The sequence below is a fragment of the Struthio camelus genome, chromosome 4 (assembly GCF_040807025.1).
Source record: "Struthio camelus isolate bStrCam1 chromosome 4, bStrCam1.hap1, whole genome shotgun sequence".
NCBI classification, from domain to species: Eukaryota; Metazoa; Chordata; class Aves; order Struthioniformes; family Struthionidae; genus Struthio; species Struthio camelus.
The window spans coordinates 84,648,917-84,670,574 of record NC_090945.1 but is presented as its reverse complement, the minus strand read 5'-3'; the positions used below and the strand labels follow the sequence as shown (position 1 = coordinate 84,670,574).

Here is a 21,658-nt window from a genome sequence, read left to right as displayed (position 1 = left end):
ATCTGAACCTGAGGAAAAACTTCTTCACTGTGAGGGTGACAGAGTACCGGAAGAGGTTGCCCAGAGAGGTAGTGGAGTCTCCTTCCCTGGAGATAGTCAAAAGCTGTCTGGGCACAGTCCTATGCAGCCTGCTCTAGGTGGCACTTCTTGAGCAGGGAGTTTGGACTAGATGATCTCCAGAGGTCCCTTCCAACCTCAACCATTCTGTGATTCCATGAAGACGCTGAGCCAGCAACATTTCCATCTCACACGTAGTACTTGTGAACTAGTATCTTCTACAGCATATTTCCCCACTCTATTTGTGTATAAGACATGGTGTATAAGACAGGTGACACTTTTCTTAAGCTCAAGTAGCATTGGCAAAATACTACAATAACATGACTGTAACGTTTCTAGTTCCCAGACTGTTGGTCTGTTTCACTGAGGACATATAGGAAACTTAAGAGCATTTTCTTTGTTATGGTCCATTCTGATAACGCTAAAAAGCATTATTTCTTCCGTGTTAGAGTAGATGAGAATTTTTTTTCTTAATTTTGGTAGAAATGGTATAAAGTCCACTGATGTGCAAAATAATTGCTCTTCCGCTGTTGACACGGGCTTCAGAAATGGTTAATAAGTTGTAGGTTTTTCCATGTTTTCTGGGTAGTCAAGTGTGGGTATAGAGAACTTCAAGGAAGCTGGAGTTCTCTCTACAATCCATTAACTTTATTACTGTTAATGCAGTTTTGAGAAAAGATTATAGGTTGCTGAAAAATAGGCATCTGGAATGAAAACTCAGGTTCATTTTAACTTTATCAAACAGAACTATAATACAGTGGTGTCTGGAGAACTGATAGCAAATGGATATGTTAGTTATAATAGCTCACTTAGATTTGAATGCTGATAAAATTGAGTGTTAGTTGTTAGCTATTAATTTCTCCTTTATTTGAATGAAACTTAGTGCTCTAAATTGATACATTTTGCAGTGGGCATAATGTGCTTGTACTTGTATTATGTTTTTTTGGGCTTCCAGGAAGCCAGACTTCAGGTTGCTGATTACTAAGCTTATACTACTTTCCTCTGTAGCTGTGAATACTTTATTTCTCATGGTACTTGCAGCCTGTTTAATTGTCTGGATTTGCAAAGTTTTGAACTGCTCTCTAACAATTTTTGATGGGCTTTTCTAGAAACCTAAACTCGTTTCAAGCAATTTTTTTCATTAGATGTTGAAATACTTCACTTTGTTTCTCTGAAAATAAATTCTCACTTTGTTCTTTTACAGATATACTGATATTATTGATGTTGTACAGGCTCTGCAAACTCATCCGGACCCACATGTGAAGTCGTCTTTCATCATTGGAGCAATTAATACTTGTGTAGAGCCATTGAGTTGCTATATGGAACACAGGTACATTTGAAAGTGTTTTTTAGTAGTCTGAAAATAGATTATGTGCAAAGTACAAGACCGCTCCTATGGTAACTGGAGCTACTTGGTAGTTAAATGCCGTTAATCTGTCTTATGTTTCCTAAAACTGCTAGGTAATCCCTACTGGGCGAAATTAATATGGTTTGACTTATAATGATGAAAGTTGGTTTTCACTAGGTGTATAATTTTGCTCTAAAAGTTTAGCCTGTGGAAGAACAAACAAAGATTGGCAGTAGCACAGTGCTAAAATAAATACGTATACTCTACTTAAGGGCCTTGTGAAATCTTGACAGTCAACCGTCCTGTTGTGTGTTGAATTTTTTTTATTCTTACTTTTCAAATGAGTCTTACTGCAACTGTGGCTAAAGAGTGGGATGTGCATCTCAGTTTGGGTTATTGATTGTATTGCTACTTTGGATATTAAATGAAGAATTTCCAGACTTTAAATATGGAACTTAGAGGAAGCAGGCCCAAATTTTGTAGAAGAGAACAACAAAGGACGAGAAGCAAAAACATTGCAAATTTTAAAATCCGATGTCCTGGGTTACCGCAGAGGCAGGGTGGGAAGGAAACAGTAGCAAAGCCAAGCCGCTGACATTTCTAAATAGTATAGTATGGTTGCTGTTTCATAGTATGTGTTTTCATAGATCTGTCTGTAAAATACTCAAATTTTGTCAGTATCCTTTGCAGCTGATTTGATAAAAGTAAGGTAAAGCAGTTGCAATTTTCAGAGTTCTTAAAATTGCTGCTATTTTTGTTACATAACTCTGTGCATCAAACCTTAGAGCTGAAGTGCCCAATCATTTCATAAATGTGCATTCCTAAAACTTCCTAAATGTATTTAAAAAAAAAAAAAAAAACCCACCGCAATAAGCTTCTTGTGCTTTGCTCTAGGGAATAACTAGAAATTACCTTACTGCTTCTTCTGGTCTCCATAACAAAGGCTGTATTGAATAATACAGACTACTTAAAATATTGGTGAATTGACTGGCGGAGACCTGTTTTAACTTGTTGTTTTTCCAAAAACGTGGTGAAGACAAGTTCCTTCCCTAGGTTTTTTTTTTTTTTTTTTTTTTTTTTAAATTCACTCAACGTGTTGCTGGTCATGCTACTGAGTAGTATTTATAGCAGCAGTAGCCTACAGTCCCTTGACAAACATTGTTTGTCTCCTGAACTGCAGTAGCAATTGAAGGAAGAGGCTTAGCCTACAATGTAGACTATTTGTGTCTCGCTTTGAAGTCTCTTCTGATAAGAGCTTATGAAGTAGCCATATACTGGCAATGACAAGTCTTTCAGTTGGGAAGCCTTGGTGATTTCACTTAAGAGAAGCAAAATACTTTCCTTTCCCTGAAAGTTTGGTACAGATGTCCAGCTCGTTCATGATCTAGGGTGATGTTCGTTACAGTGCTGACTAGCAAGCCAGAGCAAGGGAGCAGTAATTAAAAGGAAAGAGATAAGACGCTATCTTTCCTCTGGAGCTCTTGTATGTGTGATAAAGCTCATAAAAATAATTGTCACATGTCTGACGCAGTACTGGAAGTTCATATGAGACCTAACAAGGGGGAGAAAGCATTAAGTACGTAGAGTCTTTCCATGATGAGTTCCTACTGTGTTCTGAAGGCTCAATTCTTTTGTTAAGACACGCTGAAAATTCTTATGGTTTAAACAGAATTTAAAGGAATATTGAGGCTTTTCTAACTTACTGGAATATAGAATGGATTAAGTGGTGGGAATTATCTCTCAAATTCTTAAAAAAAAAAAAAAAAAAAAAAATCTAGAGAGCTAACTTTTGAGAAAGAACTCTTGAAAAGCATTACCTGTAGGGATATTCCAGTTACATGGATTATGAGGAAAGGAAACAAAAGTGGGTTGGATAGTGAGACTCTCGCTGTCAGTGTTCAAATTAGTGGAAACACGTCGTATTTAAAGGGCCATATATAAAAATACTATCCTTAATATATTAACTTTATTCTTATATTTTTAGACTACTTTTTCCCAAGTTCTTGGACCAGTGTTCACAAGGTATGTATTGTCTCTCTTGACTGTAAGCTATGTAGAACAAATAGCTGAGCTATACTGCCAAATACATACACTGCATATGCCTATAGTCAAAGGATCATGATAAATTCTTGGAGGTAAGACCCGTATATGCAGAACACAGTGTCTCTCCCTACCTCTACTGCCAAACAGCGTGGGTGCATGGAGAAGATTTAAGAATCTGGAGCATGATGCATGTGTGCATTCATTCCCTCACCTGGGGAAGTTTTTCCCCAAGGCCACGAATTAACCTTACCTTTAACTGCTGGTAACCTGGGTTGTACTTGTAATCTAGGAGCCACATTGACTGGATGTCAGTTACCTCCTTTCTTGGGGACGGATAAGAAGTGGAGCTGTCCTTTGGTTGCCATTTTGCCTATTTTAGGAAGGAAAAAACGAACTAGTTAGCTTGTTCCCCGTATTCCCCTCTTAATATGATTTGGAGAATCCTTGCGAGTTTCATTTGGCATTAGAGCAGATTCTGAGCCTCAAGAAACAGTAGAATCTCTTCCTGTGATGGAACTAGTTTAGCTAGGCTGACTACTTTTTTTTTTTTCTTCTTCTTCTTCTTCTTTTTTTTTGGTGGATGGGAAGAAATTCAGAACATGGCTTAGGGTCACCTTTCTTTTTGTTAGTTTTTTTTAGGATTTTAGGGGATAATAGCTAGATCTGTTTCTCATTTATTCTGAATAAATTGTCAGTTCTCTAGCAAAGACAGAAATATATAGCATTTTTCAGTCTATCACGTTCTTTAAAGCAATTAAATGAAACACGTATGCTAGGCTGTCTTCTGAGAAACACGTCTCTAGGGAGTAATGCTCGTCTTGTATTCTAACCTGTCTAAATCATGTTACTGAGGGAGAATTTTGAAGGAGTAATTACTCTAAATACATCTGCAGGGCAGTTTTTGCTTTAATACACATCACTTCTCAGCTCCAAACTGAAGAAGTTGAAAAACTAACAAAAAACTCACCTGGAAAAGATCTGTTTCTTAGCTATATATACAGTCTTGTATCCTGACTTTTAAACAGTGTTTACTGCATTGTCCTCCTAGTCAGACTGGGAACCTAGTGAAGCTGTTAGCGTAAGCAGAGTACCATTCTTCCTCACCTATCATCGAATTTAAATTTCAAGAGGAAAAGTAAATTTAGCAATGACATCTTTACAGTCAAATTTAAGAAGTGGGGATTCCCTATGTTCACAATATTAAATGTGCATGTAAGAGCAACTCTTTCCAGTGAAATAATCTTTATTTAAGGCAGACTGTGAGCTCAGTCTGAAACAGGAATGTCAGTCCGTATTAATACAGATCACAGACCAGTGATGGCTGAGATTTTTAAAGTCACTTTCTGACCTTAGTTATTTCAGAGTGACTCTGATCTTATGCTGTTGTCTGCTCAGATGAGCTGCAGGATTCTTCTTTTTGTATTTGCTTGTACTTTGTTACACGTAGTTGTCAAAGTAGACTAGACTCTGTGTAGTGCTTTGCGATGACATCAGAATTATGCCACCTTTTCGATTGTGCACGAAGGGAGAAAACCCAAAAGAATGAAATAGTGAATAAGATGAGAAGTATATGTGTGCTGTTATATAAATCAATATTATGTTCTCATTTGGGAAAGGAGATGTTGATGCTGCAGTCTGAGGAACTGACCAAAAGATGACTAGTGTGATTATAGCCCTGGGCAAAATTCTTCTTTGAAGAGAGAAGGGAGAATGTTAAAAGATAAAATTAAAGTATCAATAATTATTGAGAAACTACGAGGTTAAGCCTTTTTCTTTTATAACAGAATGTAAAGAAAAAAAAATTTATTTAAAACAAAATATGCATTTGGAAATGGGCATACCTGGGTCAGGATTTGTCATCATTCAAGGAGGAACTTTTCCTAAACAAAGGAAAAATACAGGAAGTTAGAAGAAGTGTTCCTCTGGCAGCAAATTATTTTTGTTATGCTGCAAGGTTCTGACATGTTTGCAGATACAAAATGTGACGTTAGATGACCTGGAGGTCTGTTTGTTTAAAGCGAATTATATAATGTGAATGGGGATCGTTTTTGTGTAATACATTTTAGGAGGAAAACTGCGCTTTGAATTGCGGTGCGGTAAACTCTTAAACTTTCTAGGCAAATGGAGAATTGTATTGCATGCACAGTAGAGAACTAATATAAATTGGCTGGTAGCATCCAAAATATTTTTTCCCTTTAAAGAAAATATGTTGAGTTTTGTAAGGTGTAGGAATCCAAATACTATTGGGCAGGTCAGGGTCAAGAGTCATATGTGTTTGTCTCTGTGCTGAAGGTGGAAGATCAAGAGGGAAGGAGAGATTCAATTTTACACACAGCCTGTGGAGAATCTGCTTCTGCATAATGGAGAATTGATTTCTAGATCAAAAGTGAGAGTGTTTAGCGAGACATTCATGTTTGCATTGCACAAGTTAAAACCCAAACTCACAGTGCAAGTAACAAGACAAATATGGATACAGGCAAATAGGGAGTTTTGGATGACCACCTTGTCCACATCAGTTATGTTTCAAACTTGGAGAGTAAGTAGGGTGAGTATTTTGCCTGCTGGTTTCCAGTTCTGTTCCGCCGTGTGGAGATCACTTTAATTGGTATCTATGCATGTTTTCAATACAACATCATTTTACGTGACTGACAGTTTCTGCTTGGAAAGCCACAGGAGTAGCAGAAGTGGCAGGATCAAAGAGGACTGATAAAAGCCTTGCACGCATCAATCATTTGTGACTTCAGCAGTTTTATTTTGTCTCTTCCTTGCATATTTGTTTAAACTTTTTCCAAATCTTACCACCATCTGTGTGCTGTAATTTCCTTTTCTCTCACTCCTTTCAAATATGCCTTTGGTGGTTTGTTGTTTTTTTTTTTCCTTCCTTGTGCAGAAGGTGTAGGTTGACACCTTGCTAGTCTAGGTGCACGAGAGCATCTCTTTCGTGGTATATGAAGTCAATGTAGCTTGGGATATGAGTGTTGTTTAGTATGCCTGTTCTACGTTCAGGGACAAAAGGGACCTTTACTGTTGTTAAATGTGTGTATTTTTTTAATCTGTCCCTGTTTCTTTACCGCTTCTGTCTTAACACGCTATTCCCCAGGCTGCAAAGATTCTCCTTTAGATAGGTGTGGAAATAAAGAATTAAACGAAACCAGATCATCTTAGAAACGCTGTAGAGAGAGAGGTCAGTGGCAATTTAAACAAAGAGATCAAAATTATTAGTTACTAAAGCTGTTCGGGTATGTTCTATTTCTTAGACAACTGTTTTTCCTCTGGATTACCACCACATGTCTGTCAATTCAGTATGGTCTGTTGCCTTCTAAACATAGGGCCAATTCTTGTGGAATACGGGCACCTGTAACATTTAAGCATAGGTATGTGCAGAGCTGAAGTTTGTAGGTTCCACAGGTTTTGAACAGTCTTCTCTTACTTCAAAGATTGTGTGGGAGTTTACAAGCAAGAAAGACAGCTAGTGCTTAAAAGGTGTTCCACTTAGACAAGTGCAAAAGAAGGAGGGAGCGATGGAGAAAATCATGGGTGAAGAGTACGAGACAGGATGCATTGGTTTCTGGTTTGCTAGATATTTTAACCCTCGAATCTTTTTTTTTTTTCCTTCTAAACTTCAATCTTTGCCGGCTTAGTCCTTGACAGCTACCTATTCTGTTTAATGTATAGTGATTCTAACTGTAATGTATGCTTCGTGGCATTTACGTTATGCAACCTTTTTGTTGTTCCCTGTTGACTTCGCAGAAAGTATAACTTTATTTTTTAATTAAACTTGGTTTTTAAATCAGTATCGTTTAGGTATATTAAAAATTAAACATTGTGTGCAGCACACCCACAATGTGGTGGTGGCTGATTAGCTTATTCATAATTTTCATTTTTATTGCATGATCTACAATATAATTTCAGGCATTCATGTGGCTAAACTTCTGCGTACGCACTGTTCTCTTCCCCCAGTCTATCTCGGGAGTGACTGTGTTATGGAAAACTTAGATGTTTCTGAATTTGAGAGTGGAAACTTCTGTGAGGGATTAAAAAATAGAAATATATTAAAGGTGGAAATTTGCAAAGGTTATTCATAGTATTCTAGCTTGAAAAGGTCAGTGATGCAAATAGCAATGAATGGAAGCACATGCTATAACGTAGGTAACCCAGAAACACTGGGTATACAAATTTCTGTGTAAAGAAGCCTGTGCAAGGATTAATATACTTTAAAGACTTCTGTAAAGGTCAGGAATAATTTCAGGCAACAGATTGTGGTGTGAGTTGCATTACATACTCTACTTTGAGTAGTGATGAGTGTGGTACACACTGCAGCTCTGACCAGAAAAATAACGTTCCGGGTGTCCTAGGGAGTACCAGAGAGTCAGTCCTGCAACTTGCTGGCTGAGGAACGAGGCTGAAATTTGTTCTGGTGTAATTCCTTCTTGGGATAATTGGAACATAGAGATGCTATAGCACTGAATTTACTTAGAGGATAAGTCCAGTATGTCATCCAGTGTTCTTGCCTTAATGAAATCCCTTCCAGCATCTATAGGCTTTTGATGGTTGTTGGTGTGTTATTTCTGATTTCCTTCAGAGGCTTTTGCAGTAGCAGCAGCTGTTCTCATTTAATGTGAAGCTTCTCTAATATCTGGAAAGACAGCAGGTATAACATGACGACTGTTTTGTCATCTTCAAGTCTTGGAAAGTTTTTGAGGAGAGTAACTGTTTATTCGGTCAAACTGGTAGCAAACTGGAGGATGCTTTTAGGTCTGAAAAGGAAATCACTTTTCTGGTGACACAGCTGAAGCCTCTTTTGGCATTGAGACCACATTGTTTCCATCTATTATCATCTTCAGTGTCTCATGAATTTAGGCTTGCTGTCTGAAAATGTTTATTTAAAACAACAGCAACAACACTTCTCTCTTGTTGCTTCAGAAGTGATAGCTGTCAGAGTCCAAAGTGTGTGTGTGGGGGGGGGGGGTTTGTTTGTTAGGTTTAATCACCTTAAAAGAAAATCTTTCTGCACACTGAGTTTGCCAGGTGGCTTGAAATGGTTGTCATCTTTTTTTATTAAACTAGCTCTTCTCAAATTAATTCTTACGTTAATTGATCAAAATTGTTTCTGTTACGGTGATTCCATCTAATTTTAAAAAAAAAGAAAGAAAGAAACGCCTTGACCTGGTGTAGCTGTGTTTTGGCAAAGCAGACGTCCCTCATTAGTAAAATCTTCAGTGATTTGTGCTGTATTGGTAGGCTCATGCTGGGGTGAGGGGTTAGGCTGTTTTCACTGAGTCATAAGAACTCACAAATTGTAATATTCTGCCTCTTTGCCCTTTAGTCTTCCCAGTGGCTGAAAAGTGGTTGTCTCCTTCAGGAACTATAGTTCTTACGTATTTATGGGTTGTGACACAATGAGCTGCTGAGCTGGCAGCCCTCTAAATGCTGTTGCAAAATAGATAGTTAATAATAATTTTGAGTTTGGGTATTCCAAACAGATATGAAGTTAGATGGGCTTCTGGGTTTTTGTTGGGCAGGCAAGAGAGACAAAGCTCCTTGCTTGTTTTTAATAACGTTAATGCAGCGTAGAAGGAGCGAAAATAAGAGAGGAATGGCGGTTATATCACTGTGTTAGTCACTGTGGCATACCTGACTTCTGTAAACTACTCTTTAATTTTCTTATGCAGGACTAGTGAGTAATGTCATCTTCACAAGTCACGCTACTGAGCAGAAGCATCCACTCCTTGTGCAACTGCAAAGCCTTATCCGAGCAGCAAATCCTGCTGTTTCATTCATCTTGGCAGAAAATGGAGTTGTAACTAGGTAATATTAGTCACTTTTTGGTATATGCCACTTTCAGTTGGTGGGACACACTGAAAGCAACAAGAGAGTTCTTTTGGATTTCTCTAGTGTTTCATGCTAAGAAGTTGATGGTTTTTCTTAATTGCTTCTCGTGTAACAGGCATGTTCCTTTACATTTCTGGTTATACAGATATAGGGATTAGGAAATGTATGTTTTTGTTTGCAAAGTAGGCTTATGTTACTCTTGTTATACTAAGGGAAAAAATGCTCTAATTTTATTGTGATTAACGTTTCTGTTTTATTTAGAAGTAGTATACAGATAGCCATTTTATTGAGGCTATAAATTAAAGATCTTCATCTTTATCTCTCTTATAGGAATGAGGATATTGAATTAATTCTCTCAGAAAGCAGTTTTTCAAATCCTCAGATGATGAAAGCTCGATACTTAATGTATCCTGGCTGGCAAGTATCTAGACTGAGAAATACTAAAACTATTTTTCTAATTAACTTGAAGATTAAAAAGTCTCACTAACTCAATTTATGTTTTTTTTTTCCAAGACTACTCATTTGGAACAGGCAAGCTTTGTAAATCATTTTTAAAAGAGAGCTGATGAGTATTCTTAGTAGATACACTACTGCTGTCCTTTTATGGGGAAAAGGATCCTTTCTGGCCACCATTTAAATCAATGGCAAGATTATTATTTCTTTTCAGAAGAATAGAAAAGAACCCTCTGGGAGTAAGCTGGGAAGGATTGGGATGGGTGAGGTCAATAATGACTAGTGTAATTTCATTCTGACAGCTATTCAGCCTTACTGGAATGAACTTGCTATGTCAGTCTAGCTATTAGCAGAACAATTATTCATAAAAACCCAGCCACCTTATTGACAGTCTTGGCAGAGGCTAAGGGCAAAATAATACATGGTAACAAGCTTTTCATCTAATATCGGGTGATATTTTTCAGGGATCAGGGTGCTTTACGCATCTTGTTGCAGTTGTCTGTGCTGCACTGATTTGGCAGAGAATATAAACCTGTCAGCCGTCCTGAGTCCTGGCTGACTGTTTTCTAGATACGTTTATAGTGTTGAAAGCACAGTTTATTCACCACAGTTTGCCAGTCCTGTATGTATGTATGTATTTTTATTTATAACTAATATTTACCTCTAAACTGGACATGAATAAGGCTCCTAAAGTGCAGTGTGGAATGTCAGAGCTGCTTGTGGATTGCATATAGCCAAAGGAAGAGAGGTAAAGCAGGGGAAGAAATTATGTAAAACTTTTTGACAACTGTTACCTGATTTGATGATGGTATGCAAGTAAGAAAAAAAAAAAAAAAAAACTAGCAGCAGGAAGTGAGGGTCCAAGCATCCAAGCGAGTCCTGAGCTCTCTGAACAGCCTAGTGTAGTTAATATCACACTTCTACAGATTTCTTCTTAGAGAATAAACTTAGTATTTTTCTTTCCGTGAGAAAGCTTATCTATTGTAAAATAATAGGGTTGGGGTATGTGGTGTTATTTTTGTGTGTGTGAGTGTTTTTTTAAGAAGTCTCTTAGATGAAAAGCAAAAGTGTGTGTGTTTTCTGCATGTTGAAGGTGTGTGTTTGTTTTTTGTCTTAAGGTATGAAGGCAAATTTGGAGCTGGGTCTGTCTTTCCGCCAATGGTTCAGATCTGTGTATGGTTTAATCGTCCTCTAGAAAAAACACGATTTGTGACCAAATGTAAAGGTACACATGAACTTTGACAGACTTGACTTAAATCCAAGTTGAAAATACTGAAGAATAGAGGGGGAAGGAAGACACTGAGATAGCACAGCTCTTTAATTACTGCTGAAGTAAACTTTTAATTGGAAATTCAGCTTCTCTTCCTTAATATATAGTAAATCATCTTTAATATCCGCTCTGGAGAACCTGACCCATGATTTCATTTGAATAAAAATCTAATTTCTCTTTTGGTTTTGGGGGTTGAGACAGCTATCCCTTTTTACTTTTTATTTTTAGTTCCTTAAATTCCTCAGCAAAGGAGTGTCCTAAGAAGCGCCATTTTACTTTCCTCGCTGTAAGCGTTCGTTATGCCGAACACGTTGTATTTTCCACCTTCCCTATAGAGAAGAAATGAGAACACACAGAAACGTTATGTAGTGTGGGCTACAGGGGACACTGCAACACTTTCCACTGAAGCGCTAGGATGTGAAGTAGAACCCATTTGTAGCATAGGTCTGAACAGAAGCTACACCAAGAAGAAGAAAAATAAGTGAGATAACTTCTGTCTTCTATTTCAAACAGCGATTAAGTCATTGCTCAAACCAAGTCCTTTTTCTGGAAACATATATCACATCATGGGAAAAGTTAAATTTTCAGGTAAAGGCAAAATACTTACGCAGTGTCTTGTGACTGTATTTCATGTGTTTGTATTTGAAAACTTTTTTTTTGTACTGTATTCTGTCTATACAAGTGTGTTATGTTAAATTAGCAATTACCAGAGCTTTTTTTTTTTTTCCTCTTTGTTCTCCTGGTTAGATTCTGATAAAGTGATTGAAGTCTGTCACAATACATCATCTAATTCGCTAAGCCTTGTGCCTGTTCAGGAGGGGCCAACTCCTCCTGATTCAAGAAATGATAACAGAGATTGCAGCAGTCAGCAGGAGTGCTTCCTTGTGTTCGTTGGCTGCTCTCTTAAGGAGGAGGATATAAAAGACTGGCTCAGAGAAACTGCAAAACAGGTTTGTGGGCATGTATACTTTTGTTCAGTGAGATCTGTTTGGCATTTCTTAACAAGAGGAGAAATCTGAGTGTCTCAACTTTTTTTTTTTTTTAAAGTACTTTCTCTTCCACCAAGGCATTAACATTTCAGAATAAATGTATTGCAAGGAGAGGACGCAGAGAGCTAGCAGTTTGCAAATGTGTATTGCAATTTGTGTATTATTTTAATATCTGCTGCAGCATATTCATAAATTGATATGCTTGTCTGGAACACTTGAGCACATGGAGTACATCCAGAATAAACACACAGTGATTTAACTGAGACATGATTGCCAAAAGCTAACGTGTAGTATGGAATAATTGTTCTTGAAGTACTTAAACACTGCAAAGTTGAAAACTTGATTTGATTCACTAAACTAAACCTCCTTGAAAGTAATATGCTGAAATGGAGGGTATAGTGTGTGTGTTTTGTTTTTTGTTTTTTGTTTTTTTTTCTTGCTGAAATTGTCAAGTGTGCAGCTATATAAGACTTTGTATTCCTGCATGGGTAACACACCTATGCCACAGAAGTCAGAGCTGGGAGCAGGGAACATGCACTTTGTAAGACCAAGAGTGAATGATCTAGAAAGCACTTTTTGCAGTTGTGGTGTCTTGCTAGGCCAGCTCCGTGCCGAAGCAGGTACAGTCTGTCCAGGAGCGCAGGACAAGATGGTTTACTGCTACACAACCACGTAACACCAGCAGTTTTGTCAGGTTGCAGATTAAGGTCTTGCAAAGTGAATCTTGGCGATTTGAATTCAGAAATGTACCTGGACAGAAGAACTGCTGAACCATACAAATTACACGTTCTAGCACTTTAGTTGGAGCCTGAACCTGTAGTTCTATCTCTGCGCTCTTGTGATGTACGCTTTGGAACCTTAGTTACTTAAAAATACTCCTGGTTACTTCTTTACAGCTTCAGATTTTCGTGGTATCTCTAGAAAGTTGTGTGGGACAGAAATTAAGTTTCCTGCAGACCATCTAGGGTTGTTCCTAAGGAGTTTCAGGTTCTCAGCCCTGTTCTCCTGGCAGATTGTATTACTTCATGACAGTGTTCCCATCCGTTGTATACGTGGGAAATATATGGAGACCATTGCTTTTGACACTTAAGAAAGCATTCTGTAGAATTTTAATTTTATGAAAACTTGCAACTCAAAAGTAAAAACATCTCAAGTGTGAAGTGTTTCCTGTTTGACTAGTTCAGGACTACCTGAACTAAATGTAACTTAAGATTGAACAAGACTATCTTCAGAGAGTGGTTATTTTTTCTTCAGTCTCACAAGTGTTGGCTAATTTAGGGTTTCACATAGTTTTGAGAGTTAATACGTACTACGTTAAAGAAATTAATTTTAAAGCTTTTCAGACTGAAACCGAGGTTGTTTCTTTGCTCATGTAACAAGCTTTTTTTCCATAGAGCTATACTTAAATTGTCATTCAAAATACTCCTATAATTTGTCATCTCTAAAAGGGACTTATGTAACGGTTTCATTTTTACATTTGTTTTCAGAATATAGTTGTGAATATCGTCACATGCTTGAAAAAGGACGCTTTGAAAAGGCTTACTTCTGTATTGGGCTTGAGCATGATAGCATGTGATCATAGATTCGCTGGCATTTTCCATGTTTTCAAGAAAGAACTTGTCTTACGTTCCTGTCTGACTTGTTGTCCGTTTGGTTGGTTGGTTTGTTTTTTTTAATACACAACTGCATTAGTAATATCAGGCTGTCACGCAGTAAATGTATAATTAGGCTCTAATTCTTTATGCAGAAACCTCAGAGGAAAGCCCTGAAAACCAGAGGAATGCTAACCCTTCAGGAAATAAAAAACATTCATGTAAGTAGGAGTACTTAACAGCAAGTCCTCCTTTTGGCCGATTTCCTTAAGTACCCATTTGTATGATGGAGCGCTTCGCGTATCTGCCATAACAAGTTTGCTGAGCACTAAATTATTGTAGCGTTTACTGCCTTTTATATACTAAAAACATAGCCCAGGCTGTCTAGGAGGGATCTGAGATGTAAATCTTGGCCTTGTGTCAGCATTTATCTCAAGATTGCAAGCCTGCCCCGGAACGCAGGTGGAAGTGTAGGATGCTGGCCATACGCATACCTTTTGTTTGTGTAGTGATCCTCTGTTCCCCATCTGCTCCCTGCCCTGCACTCTGCAGCCTGTCGCTTGCAAGTTATCACCCTAAATGCCTAATCCTGTGCCCATCAACTAAAACAGAGTTTTAAGTGCTGTCTCTGAAGTTGGGTTCCTAAAGGTTTGGCATGGTTTTGATTAGTGTTGCTGTACGTGACTTTCTAAGTCTAAATGGATCTCACTTGTCGTACCGTCTTTACAGAGCACTCGGTTTTAGCCAGGAGCTGTACCTTCCTCCCTGGCTCCTGAAGTTCTGCAGATGGAACTTTTTTATACCTATTTAAGCTTGTTAGGACTGTCTCTAGCAATTTTTATTTTCACATGTTTAATGTACTGTATATCCCTTCTTAATTTAGGTGAAGCGCCACTTGGATCCACTTCCAGCTGGTTATTTTTACAATGGGACTCAATTTGTGAATTTTTTTGGTGACAAAATGGATTACCATCCGTGTATCCTTTAAAAAATGTTTTGTGTGGTGAAAATCTTGAGCAGACCACAAGCTGTGCACATCTCAAAAGCAAACTGTCAAAGCAGATATTTTGTTTAAGAGCCAGCTGATTAGCAGGTAGTAATATGAAGTGAAAAGTTTTGTTGCTTAAATGTGTTCATGGCCACTTGCCATTTAAAACTGTTATTAAAATGCTTTTTCAGATGTATGATCTAAGATGCAGAATAGAACCAAAAAAAAATCCCAAACTGCTGTACGTGAGGTCATGCAGAGAATAATTTATGGAACACAGTTTGTGAAAGAACTACTTTTCAAACAAAATAGTCCTGTAACTTTGCTTAATTCCTGGTCATACCTGATAAAACTTCAAACTGAATGTAACTTTGTGTGTGCGCGTGTCGACACTGAAATAGAAAGTCAGGGATGTTTTATGCTTTACTACAATATATTTTTCTGTTGCATATCTTTACAGTAATTTGAAAACTTAGTCTGAAAAAAGAAAACCTAAATGCGTGCAAAGTAGTAGTAGTGTGCATAGAATTAGGTATGGAGGTGCATTTCTGTAATAACTTTTTGAATTCATTGGAGCAAGTGAAACCTTATTTTAAAACTACTTCAGCTTAGCAGCCAGTATGATTTACTTAATTGTGACATATACAGCTTCCTAAACGTGCTGTGCTTTCTTTGCTGCTCTACAAGGTCTTGTCTGGTGTGAATTACAGGATGTAAACTGTGTCCAAAGTAAGGCCCTCTAGCTTTCTTTCTTGGACTACAATTTTTTTAATTATTTTTATTTAAACCTGATCGTATTTCTGTCTATGGCAAGAAACACCAGAGCAATACTGGTGTTCCAGTGTATTCCTTTTCTTGTTTCCCTAATTTTCTGTCATTTTTGTCTTTATTATTTAAATTTCAGTTTTAGTTTTTATAGTCTCAATTTACTTTTCACTCCATGACTTTGAGCAACTTCACAAAAATTCAGGTGGGTTCTGAGATTCTGTTTTGGGATAAGAACAATGTCTTATAAGACAAGTTAAAATTTTAAACGAGCAGATTTCTGTCCACTAGGTAAATTGAAAATGTAGTAACAGTGGATTCCAACTTCCCTGTTCAGTAGGCTGGTACTGCAGCCTACTGCAGTATTCGTTTTTAGTATGTGAATTGATGGATCCTTAGGTGACTTTTGTCCTTCAGAAAATCTATTTAAACGTCCATAACTCTTAACAGAAGACCGAAGTATTGATGCTGAGCTAATTTCTAAATAATGCACTATGATTTCTCCATTAACAACCACTTAGATTTTTTTAGTACTGGTGACACACTCAAAAGGGTATTCCTTATCTGTGTCTTTCCTGGAAATAAAATTGCGTCCTTTCTTAAGAGAAGTAAAAAGTTAGCTTTAAAGGATCGAGGTACTGCAATGGACGCAGTCTCGATTTTAGAGCAAATTCCAAAGGCAGCCTGAAGCAGCAAAAAGCAGTGACACCCTGGACTCTCCTACTCTGCTTCTCCCATTTCTAAAGCTTTTTCTTTCCCAACCTATGTGGTGAGACACTGTAAGTTTGGACTCATACTAATAATCTTACCTTGAGTTTTGCCTGGCTCTGTGGAATGCAGCCTAATTCCATACAGACACAAGGTTGAGGATTTTTCTAACAGCAGGGGTTTGTTTGTTTGTTTGTTTGTTTGTTTGTTTTTTCAAAGGAGAAGCAGGAGATCAGCCAGGGAATATTTCTCCAAACTAGTGAGACTTCAGTTACAACTAAGGGTCTAAATAATAGTGTACTGCAGCCTTCTAGCATCCATGAATCTTAGCTTTAGGCTGAAAAGTTCACTTCTCGCAAAAGGTAATAGTAACTGATGCTGTGACCCTACTGCCGTCTTGCTGTTTGGAAGTGAAAAAGCGTATGTGTAGGAGCTGGTTACCAACTTCTGGGTGATTAGAATTTAGGGCAGAGTTTTTAGGCTTGCGCTTACCAAAATAGTTGTCAACGTCTGCAAACCTGCTGTTGTTTTGATGTTTTTACATTTTTTCCTCTTGCCTGGGAAATGCCTATTGTGCAACTCCTTTATTCCCATTAATAAAGGATAGTTGTGGTTAGGTCTCCCAGAAGGTGATGTGTTGTATTTCTGCTTTCAGTTAGCGTCCCTGAACTGACTAATCCTTCAGACCTGTTCTTTCTTTTCTAATGAACACTATTTGGACAAATGTTTTTTTCCTCAGTTTTTCAAAATCAGTAATGGACCAATTCATGAATGATTATTTGGAAGAGGCCAACAGAGAAATAGAGAAGTTCAACAGAGAACTAGAAGAACAAGAGTATCATGATCTCTTCGAGCAGAAGACATAAGCGTGTGCATTCTGTGGATTTCTGAACCACCTACTGTCAGTAACCAAAAATGCTGTTGTCCTTGCTGGTTAACTAAAAAATAAGTGAAATGTCAGTTTTCAGCGCTCCTTTTAAAACAAAGAGGTCATTCCTGTAAGGTTGGCATTTTAATCTGGTAACTGCTTAGCTGTTTGTACTGTGAGGTTTGCTTCCACTTCACCTTAATTCCAGATTGTAAAAAGCATCACCTGGAATCTCTGGCTAGTAGTGGAAATGTATTTAGAAGAAGAAGAAGAAGAAAAGAAGCAAAACTATATTTTCTAGTGGATCGGAATGTAATTATGGAATTGGTCTGTCATGCAGATAATCAAACCCGTTCACTCTCTTGATGTCCCTTGAAACTTGTTGCACTGGAGCATTAATCAGCAGTGGTGTACTGCAGTATGTAGGATTGGGGGATGTTCCTAAAGCGAGAAATGGGGGAACATTTTAAAAACTCTAAAGAGAGTGCCTAATCCTACTCCTGTTAGGGTGTTCCTAAAGCGAGAAATGGGGGAACACTTAGCACCTCTGCCTTTTTTTCCAAGGGGACAGCGTGTCTCAAAAACCTCTGCACTGTTTGAATCTGCGGTCAAAATTTTCATTTTTTTTTTTCTTTCTTTCTGAAAAGACGTTTATACATGTCAGGGTGAAACAAGATGAGGGGAGATAGCTTTCTTTCTTCCCAGTTCTATACAATATGTTACACAAATTGCTGTAATCTGTGACTTGATGATGCATAAAGATTATCTTCAAAGATTCTTATTTCAGTAGTAAAAACTAAGTAAAGCAAGAGAAGGGTAAGAGCATGAAAAGCCAGGATTCTTCAGCTGACTAATTCCTCTTCATTAAAATGACTGATTTCCAAAGGTGAAAAGTATCAAAATAAATGTTTCAACTATGAAGGACCTTGTTTGTGAAGCTTTCAGAAGAATTTGCACACTAACATTTTAGAAAGCTGATACACTAGGTTTTAAGTACTTGCAACAGAAACTTTACAGCTATTAAAATGGTACTGCAGTAGGAATTATGGCAACTCATCCTTTTTTAATTTAATGCAATTTTGAGTGAGACTGTATAGATCATTGATGAAGCAGTATAAAGTACCTGAGCAGCTACTTAAACATAATTATTGAAGCTTATTTGAATTATCAGATTACTGCAACGTGCTATGTGTTCCCAATGTAGTGAAGCGAAAACAGTCCAGGAGGGATTTTTGATTTTTCAGATTCCTTTGCCTTAGGAACAGCTTGATCTCCTAATGCAGCTGTGCTCCTTCTTTTTGGCCAGATGTATGTAATGCAGTAAGAAATTACTGAGGAAATAATTTCTTGCAGTGTACCTGAAATACTTACACATAACTGAAATCTATGCAGTCTCTTTTTGTGGAAGGAAAATGAGATTTAACTCCTACTGTCAACCTCAAGGCTCTGTACAATTTTATGCCTTAGGAAGTATATTTTTTACCTTTGGAATCTTAAATGGCTGAAATTTCAATAAACCTAATCAGTAACTGAAACACCATTTAGATAGGCTTTTAGTATCTGTTACTTCTAGCTGACTTGGTGCCTGTGCTGTGGTGGTTATACAGTATAGACTTGGAATTCCAGGTGCTGCAGTTCGGGATATAAATGTGATAAGGTTTCGTTAATAGCTTGCCTACTAGACTTAAATTATCTGAATTTAAGAATTTTTTTGCACACCACGAGACTTTATGAAACTACTTGTATCCTGTTAAAGTACAATAAAAGCCAGCAATTAGTTTGTGTTTTTAGGCTTTCTGGGGTAACCCATATTACAGGTATAGAGCATCATGATAAGGCTCGTGAGTTATCTATGCATGGCTATACTTTAGTCTTAATATACTGTAGTGCCTGGTAGAGTAAATGTAGCTAGCAGTGGATCCTGGGGGACTAGCAGGAGTTTACAAACTAAGTACCGTTGGTTGCATGAAACTATAGGTCAAACCAGGATTATTAAAGTACGATTTCTGGAGGTAGCACTGCAATGCAAGGCGCATTAGGAAATTTTTAAAAAGTTGTAGTTCTTTGCCAATAAACTTAGTGTAAACCCAGTGTACTCCTTTCCAGTACAAGTTATCTAACCTGCAAAGCCATATTTCTAGAATAGTGGTATGACTATGTAACGTCAGAAGAAATACCAGTGCTTAAGACAAATGGCGCTTTGATGCTTTGTCTTAACGTGTAAGTCAATAACAGTGTAGATTTAAGTGCAATTGATTAAATGATAGATGAAGATACTGTAGCTTATTTTGCTCTGCTGAACTCTTTTTAAGAACTCCAATTTGTGCAGCTCTCCAAAATAACTGACAGTGGAGCTAATTCATCTGGGGTTGGCACAGTGAGTTGTAACTACAACTGAGATGCCCTGTGAGCAAAAAGGAAATACGTATATAAGCTTGGTGTACTACTGTGCAAATTGAGCAGTTTTTTAAAAACTGAATCGGAAGAGCTCAGAACAAAGGTAAACTTATATACTGTACTGCATGCTATATGATAATAACTGTGTAATATGAAGACCTTTCACCATACTGGTACTGTTTCAATTAATATATTTTGGTATTGAAATAATTTGATTACCTCAATTTTTTTTAATTTTTAACTGTGACTTAAAAACAAAAACAAAAAAAAAGTTGCCGAAATAGTGAAACTGTGACAATAGTATCCTTTAAACATAGTAGTGCCTTGCAAATGACGCCATCAATGCACTAAGCATAAAATAAATGGACGTCATGGGTTGTATTGCTTGCACCCTCTTTTTTAAAGGAAAAACGGTTTTGGTGAAAGGACTTAAAATTAGCCTAGTGAAAGATATTAGCACAAACGGTTAAACTGTTTAAAAAAAAAAACTCTTTGAGGACTAAAATGTGTAAATACCTAATGCTGCTGATAGTTTCATACAGTTGCTGATTATTTTGGAGTCACTTCTTACAGTCAGCAGCACTTTTTTTTTTTTTTTTTTTTTTTGGAAAAGAGCGTGACTTTTGTACTCTGGTCGGAGATGTTTATACCATATTGAAACCCATCTGTAGGGTAATCTGGTTTTCTCACTCTGTTGAAGTTGAGGTGAGGATTAAGTTGCTTCTAATGATCTAGTTTTTTAGCTACTGTAAAACTAAGAAAAAAAAAAAACACCATTTCTGAACTGCAAATGTTTGGATACATTAAAAAGTGCCGTTACACTGTTTCATTATCTTTTAGTGTATTTTGAAAATTGGTAACAGTAAATTTGTGTCCAGGCATTTCTGATATTGTGAAGTGCTGAGAGTCCTCAAGGGGTTTACTGCTTTGCTGACCTTCATGTTAGCAGCTGTGGTGGGTTGTTTTTTTTTTTTCCTCACAGAGAATGAGTGTGATCAAAAGTTACTGAAGTTATGGGGAGAAAAATGCGATAAATCTAGGAAAGCAATGCTTGCAACTTGAACTGCGCTGTGATCTAGGAGTGTTTTTTGTTAAGCTGTGCGATTTGGTATTTGTCCAATTTTACACTTTGCGTTTAGCAAAACTGATTGCAGGGAGGATTTAAGTTGCAGGTAAAAATTCCTAACAAGTTTTTTTTTATTATTATTAATTTTTAATTGAGAATTTTCTGAATTTGCACAGATTTAAGCTCTAGAATACTTTGGTATTCTTAAAAGGGAAAAAATGTAACTAGTATAGTGAATTGTAAACTGTGAGTTAGAACTGCATCGTTAATCTAATTTTAGATTGTTTAAAAATGTACCTCAGAAAGCTAATGAGAAATTGCTTCATTTTTACACAATTGTCAGATATTAATATAACACTTCTCACTTTACAATGTGCCAAAATTCACTTTTATACTAGTTCTCAATGCTTTAATATTTGCAACTTAAGTTAAAACTTGTATTTACAAACACTACTGTAACTTCAGTTAAACTGAATTGTGTGATTGAAGCTTTTTGCCTATTGTATTTATTACACAACTTGATTCAGTAAATATAAAATTACCTTTCCATTTATTTTTGTATTGTTTTACATGTTTATACCTGTAGTTTGTGTGACTTTTACACCTGTAACTCAGATGTGATGGAAAGAACCAATAAACAGTTATCCATCTACTGTCATCCTTTGATTTCTTTCAAACTTAGGAAATAAGCTAATTAATTTTTAAGCATTTAGTGGTTTTGTTTGAAAATTGGTTAATTTTCTGAAGTGGCAAAGTAAAGAGAAATACGCAAGATAAGAAAGGTTACTGTGTTTGTATTCAAACTAAGGCATAACAATATAAGGAAATTTGATTCTTTTTTTAAGCTGTTATTTTAGTTTTAGACATTCTTGCATGGGCTTCTAATTGGACAAAATTTAAAACAGGTTGTAGAGTGTGAAGCATCTCCCCTGCAGTCTCCATCCTTCAGGTGGAGATGAGTGGGTCTCCCCCTTCAGGGGATCCACCTGCATGAGGTGGATCCCCTCCCTCTACCCCACCCAGTATTTATTCACTTACTAATATTCATCATGGAAAGTTTATATGGATTTATTATAGCAAAGGGGTTGGTAGTTGCATACATGTAAATGCCAGAGTTAAATCCTACTCCTTGAAATCATATAAATGAGGATGCACTTTCAAGATCAGCTTCTGTTGATCTGAAATCAGACTGCCATTGAGAGGGTGACCCCACCTTATCCTCCTTGTTTTGCTTTGATCTCTGTGTGGGAGGCTCTGCATGAGTCAGATCAGTTCGCTGATT

General features: G+C 37.1%; 1 protein-coding gene across 3 annotated transcripts in view; it reads left to right on the top strand.

Moving 5' to 3' along the window:
* The window catches only part of DNAAF9 (dynein axonemal assembly factor 9), an 81,324-nt gene extending 60,290 nt beyond the window's left edge, over positions 1-21,034 (top strand). Inside the window, exons 28-37 of one of the 3 annotated variants that reach the window (XM_068943815.1) lie at positions 1,262-1,387; positions 3,390-3,427; positions 9,121-9,256; positions 9,611-9,697; positions 10,852-10,958; positions 11,517-11,591; positions 11,751-11,953; positions 13,740-13,805; positions 14,468-14,561; positions 16,799-21,034. In XM_068943815.1, coding sequence (XP_068799916.1) covers positions 1,262-1,387; positions 3,390-3,427; positions 9,121-9,256; positions 9,611-9,697; positions 10,852-10,958; positions 11,517-11,591; positions 11,751-11,953; positions 13,740-13,805; positions 14,468-14,561; positions 16,799-16,911 — 1,045 coding nt within the window. In that variant the 3' untranslated portion in view covers positions 16,912-21,034. Of the gene's footprint in view, positions 1-1,261; positions 1,388-3,389; positions 3,428-9,120; positions 9,257-9,610; positions 9,698-9,793; positions 9,907-10,851; positions 10,959-11,516; positions 11,592-11,750; positions 11,954-13,739; positions 13,806-14,467; positions 14,562-16,798 lie in introns of those variants that run through there. The other 2 variants (XR_011141151.1, XM_068943816.1) reach the window with 2 other exon arrangements.
* The last annotated feature ends 624 nt before the right edge of the window (positions 21,035-21,658 follow it).